This window comes from Hipposideros armiger, unplaced genomic scaffold, assembly GCF_001890085.2.
Source record: "Hipposideros armiger isolate ML-2016 unplaced genomic scaffold, ASM189008v1 scaffold_1139, whole genome shotgun sequence".
Lineage (NCBI taxonomy): Eukaryota > Metazoa > Chordata > Mammalia > Chiroptera > Hipposideridae > Hipposideros > Hipposideros armiger.
In genome coordinates, this window is record NW_017732489.1 from 399,947 (window position 1) to 405,350 (window position 5,404).

The 5,404-nt window shown below is 54.3% G+C and overlaps 1 protein-coding gene across 1 annotated transcript in view; it reads right to left on the reverse strand.

The window, feature by feature from the left end:
- The window catches only part of LOC109376497 (obscurin), a gene marked incomplete at its 5' end in the record, with an annotated part of 89,056 nt that overhangs the window by 65,714 nt on the left and 17,938 nt on the right, over positions 1–5,404 (reverse strand). The window contains 2 exons of the mRNA XM_019632423.1: positions 2,619–2,726; positions 5,278–5,402. Of these exons, the coding sequence (XP_019487968.1) occupies positions 2,619–2,726; positions 5,278–5,402 (233 nt within the window). The remainder of the gene's footprint in view (positions 1–2,618; positions 2,727–5,277; positions 5,403–5,404) is intronic.

Here is a 5,404-nt window from a genome sequence, read left to right on the forward strand (position 1 = left end):
CCTGCTCAGCTCGCAGCGCAGTGTGGCCGTGGCCCCTTCTGTGGCCTCTTCCTTCTTCAGACCCTTTGTGAACGTGGCAGGCAGGGCTGGAGGGTCAGAAGAACCCAGAGAACATCAGACTGTCTGGATAATTTGGCAGCAGGGGCTGGACACTGACACTTGACAATTAAACACACCCTGGAGCAAATGAAGAATAAAGGCTTGGACATGTGGACACAAAGATGGAGAGTAGTGCCCAGCCAGTAGGAGACGAAGAAGCGGGATCCTCAGTAAGTTCCTCTTCCCAGGACAGAGACAGGGAAATGGCCAGTTTCAATGGAACATATGGACAGACACCTGGGCAGCTTCTGTGGCTCGTCTTGCCTCAGACTGTATCTGAGGCCAGATTTGAGGGTTTAGGCCCCTTCCCTCAATCTACCCGCCAGGCTGCTCAGCTCACAGCACCATGGCCAGGGTCCCCTTTGTGGCTCCCTATTTCTAAGCATAGTGACCCTGATCAGCATGGCCAGGGAAAGGTGACATGAAAAAGGCTGCCTGAATCTCTCCCACAAGTTTGCACTAGTGCTCACTTCTTGTCACCTCCTGTAGCTCCTGAGGCCAGAGCCCAGGACATACCAGGACTGGCCTAGACAGACCAGAGCAAGGAACACCTCAGCTGGGAGGATGCAGGAGCCACCCTCCTTCTGGCTTGGCACACTTCTAGAAGCTGCTCTCTCGGGCAGCCTGAAGCTGGTTACCTAGGGACCTGGGCTCCTTGGCTGTTGGCTGAGTGACAGCCCTCTGAGCCCATACCTCTTTGGTCTCCCAGTGGGTCTGACTAGCATGAGAGCCCAGGGACTCCATGCTGGGAGTCTGTGCTCTGTCCACGCAGCTCAAGGAATCATGGTGGTGGCCTCTCCCCAAAGGTCTGAATATTTGTGCACATGACCGCCTGCCTGACCTCCAGAATCCTCTTCTTCACTGTCCACTTTGTTGCACGAGTGGGTCTGTCCAGGGCCCAGGACGTGAAGCCCCCGCACACCTACAGAGGTATCTTTCTGCCACTTCTGAGACACCCCAGCTGCTGTGTTCCTTTATCGATGTTATTCCTGGGACCCTCTCAGGACATTCTGTCTCTGTCAATCTGCTTCCCCTTCAAGAAGTGACCAGGACTTTACAAGGGCTCCTGAGGACCCAGAATCCCTGCATGGAGACTTGGCCTGTTGTGAGGCCACCATCCACACCTCACCATGGCCAGGCCCCGTCCTGATTCCCAATCTCTGAGAGTCTCAGGCCCCTTCCACCACTCCATGGGGGAGCCTTGCTAAGTTCACAGTGCAGCATGGATGTGGCACCTCCTGTGGCCTTCTCAGGCCTTAGGACTTTTGTGAATTTGGGGTCAGGGCTGGGGAGGGTAAGACAGGCACACAGACCATTGGATGCTGCAGCTTGCAGACAAGGAAGAGGCCACGAATACCAAGGTGACAATACAGGTACCTTCTGGAGATGAGGCCCTGGGAACACCAGGCAGGACGCCCACCCCACACAGGGGCTGCTCCAATGTGAGGGGACACCACATGCCCACTCCCTGCAGGGATGCTGACACAACTGGCTGTCATCCCCCTACTCTAAGCCATGGGCCAGCCCACCTGCTCCAGCTGAGCGAGCCCCTACCCCCACCCTCGACCCCTCGACCTGGGATGTCATCTGAAAACCACCCCAGACCACTTATCCACATCTAGATGAGTCCTCTACTGCTGCAGCGAAGAGCCAACAAGCCTACCACAGATGCAAGACACGAAACTCCAAACCAGCATGGATGCCCACCAACCCACATGCTATAGACACGAGACACGGACCCCCTCCCCAGCATGGACACCCACCATCCCTTCCTGGCTAGGGCTGTGCTCCTCAACCCTGCTCTCCCTACCCCTCCATCTTCTCCAGATCTAACCTACTCCTCACCTCCACACCCACCTCACCTCGACACCCACCCCACCTAAATTTTGCCCTTCGCACTCACCTCACATCCATCTCACTCTCCACACCCCCCTCACCTCCACATCTCCCTCACTTCCACACCCACCTCACCTCCATACCCACCTTACCTCCCATGGCGCCCAGATGCTGGACAGTGGACACAAGACCACCTACATGGCTCTTTCATGGCCAGTCAAATATGCTTGACTCTCTTCCTTGACCATACCTCCTGACATCCCTGCCTTGAGGGCCACAATTGGATCTACTACCTAATCCTTGCCGGCAGGGCCCCCTCAAGAGGACTGTACTCCACCATTTGTGTTGTTTGGCTGCCCTCCTCCTCTCCCCCAGATGTGACCCCATGAGGGAGGAGGCCCTGTTCTCTGCTCTGTATTTGAGAAGGCCTCACATAGGCATGTACTGACACTCAGGCTGCAGGAAGGCAGGAGACACAGAGAGAACTGGAAATACCTATGCAGACGAGCATAGCAAGGGGTTGTGCCCAAGCACTCAGACACGGAGCCACTGCTCCACGTGGCTACACGCAGTTTTTACCCTTGACGGTCAGCGTGGCCGAGGTCCTCTCCTGCCCACACACACACGAGTACTCTCCAGCATCGGCCACAGCCAGGTCCCGGATCTCCAGCTCACACACGGCNTCCTCCACTCCACGGGGGCAGGCCTGCTCAGCTCGCAGCGCAGTGTGGCCGTGGCCCCTTCTGTGGCCTCTTCCTTCTTCAGACCCTTTGTGAACTTAGGGGGCAGCACTGGGAAGGGTTAGGATGACATACAGAACATCAGACTGTCTGGAAGACTGTATTCAGAACAAAGATACCTACAAGGATCACACAAACTACAAAGGGCCATGGCATGAACTAGTGAATGAATGTACAGATGGTGACAGAGGCAATTGGAACTAGACAGACAGAGGACACAAAGGACTGAACATGAAAATCAGGACATCTGCTGGAGGGGAGATGGAAGCCGGGAGAGACCCTGGGATCCCTGCTGGGGAGACACAGATGCCCACCAAATCCTATCAGAGAGAAGGTGGTAACATGGTGACAATGTGCCAACACCAAGCCACTGGTCTATATGGCCACGCATGGTCGTTACCCCTGACAGCGCAGCTTAGGTCCTCTCCTGCCCGCACACACACGAGTACTCTCCAGCATTGGCCACAGCCAGGCCCTGGATCTCCAGCTCACACATGGCCCCATCCTCCCTCAGGATGACTGTCCCCAGCGCTGAGGGTCTCGGGCCCCTTCCTCCACTCTACAGGGGCAGGCTTGCTCAGCTCACAGTGCATTGTGGCTGTGGCCCCTTCCGTGGCCCCCTTGCTCTTTAGCTCTTCAGCAAATTGAGCTGGCAGGGCTGCAGATGGCCAGATGGACAGAAGCCATCAATCCCTCTTGAGGATTTGTGGGCCAACGTAAACACTCAGGATCAATGTAGAAGCAGGAACAATGGGGATGTGGGATAGGCAGCCATTGTGTGTGTGACAATGGAATCTTCATGTGTTTTGCCTGCCGAGGTACAGGGCAGTCTGAGATTAGCTTCATCCAGGCCTGTTGTTTTCTTATAGGTCTTCTTGTCCTACCCATGACCCTTCACACTAGTAAGTGCTGACTTCTGCTTTATTCAGAGCTCCTCCAGGTCACAACCCACACGCGCAACAACACAATGGACAGCTCTACCGGAAGAGACCCCAGGAGGCACCTCCCGGTCATAACATCCACTGCTCCATCATCATCCCTTTTGTGTGCTCCCCATCCCAGGTGGGATGTCCAACCAGCACTGTCCACACCTGGCACTCATGGGCTCACTGCATGCCATCCCTGCCAACACCAGGCCCCAACTCCTCCATCTCACGCGCCTATCCCGACCCCATTGGGACCCCACTCTCCAGGCTCAGATGACCCAGATCCTGATGGACTCCAGCCATGGCCTCCAACAGCATCCTTTCCTCCATCGTGACTCCAGGCAGAATATGAGCTTCAGAAGCTACAGCAGAACAGGATACACCCTGGTTACACCCTCTCTTGGGCTGAATTGCATCCCCTCAAAATTCACATGTTGTAGTTTTAAGCCCCTGGGCCTCAGAATGTGACTGCACTTGCAAATAGGGTCTTTTCTGAGGTAATTAAGGTAAACAGGGATCATTAGTTGGGTCCTAATCCATAGGACTGGTGTCCCCTTCTTCTCTCCAAGTTCTTCCTTTTGGAATGGGAATGTCTACAGCACGCCTGTCCCACTGTTGCACCTGAAAGCACCTAACTTGTCTGGTTTCATGGGTTCCCAGCTGGAAGGGAATTTTGCCTCAGGCTGAAGCCTCGCTTATTCTCACCCACATTTGATTTAGATCAGATTTTGGACTTGGAGTTGACAATGGAAAGGGTTAAGGCTTTGGGGATAGAGATGGGCTGATGTATTCTTGCGAGAAGGACATGCATTTATTTATTCAAGCAGGCAGGGTGTTATGGGCTGAACCATGTGACCCTCAAATTCATGTTTAAGTCTTAACCCTCAGGACCTCAGAATGCAAACTTATGTGGAGATGGAGGTCTTTCCAGAGGTAATTAAGATGAAATGAGGTCATTGGAGTGGGTCCTGATCTAATCTGACTGGTGTCCTTACAAGATCAGGACACAGACACACATGGACAGATGACCATGTGAGGACACAGGGAGGAAATGGCCCTCTACACACCAAGAAGAGAGGCCTCAGATGAAACCAACCCTGTTGATACCTTACTTTTGGACTTCCAGCCTCGAGGACTGGGAGAAATAAATGTCTGTTGCTTAAATCACCCATCTGTGGTGTCTGTTATGCAGCCTGAGCTAATGGAGACAGAGCCCTTCAGAGGCTCCACAGAACTTCAAGTGTCAATCAAATGCTATCACCACACACAGGAGCATGTGGCCTGTAGGGCCATCACCTCCCTGAACCCCAACTGTGCAACTCTGTCCTCCTGTGCACATCCATCAAGTAACACACATGACCCCAACTCCACACCTAGGGTCCAAGAGCCTGCATGCATCTGCAGCTCTGGCCACTTGACAATAGCCCAAAGCACCTCACCTTAATCCTGACACCTGCCTGCTGGTGTGTTCCTTAGGGTCCCTGCACCACTCACCCCTGGGCTCTGTCCCCAGGGCCTAGACTGGGCCAACCAGTTTGTCATTAGTGTGTGTTTGTGTGATATATCAGACAGATGGTGACTGTGGCCCTGAGATGACAGTCACATCAAGAGACAAGGGGAGAACACAGAACAGGTGGCACAGAGAATTCACTGAGTTGGCCACACATGGTTGTTACCCCTGATGGACAGTGTGGCCGAGGTCCTCTCTTGCCCACACACACACGAGTACTCTCCAGCGTCGGCCACAGCCAGGCCCCGGATCTCCAGCTCACACACGGCCCCATCCTGCCTCAGGATGACTCT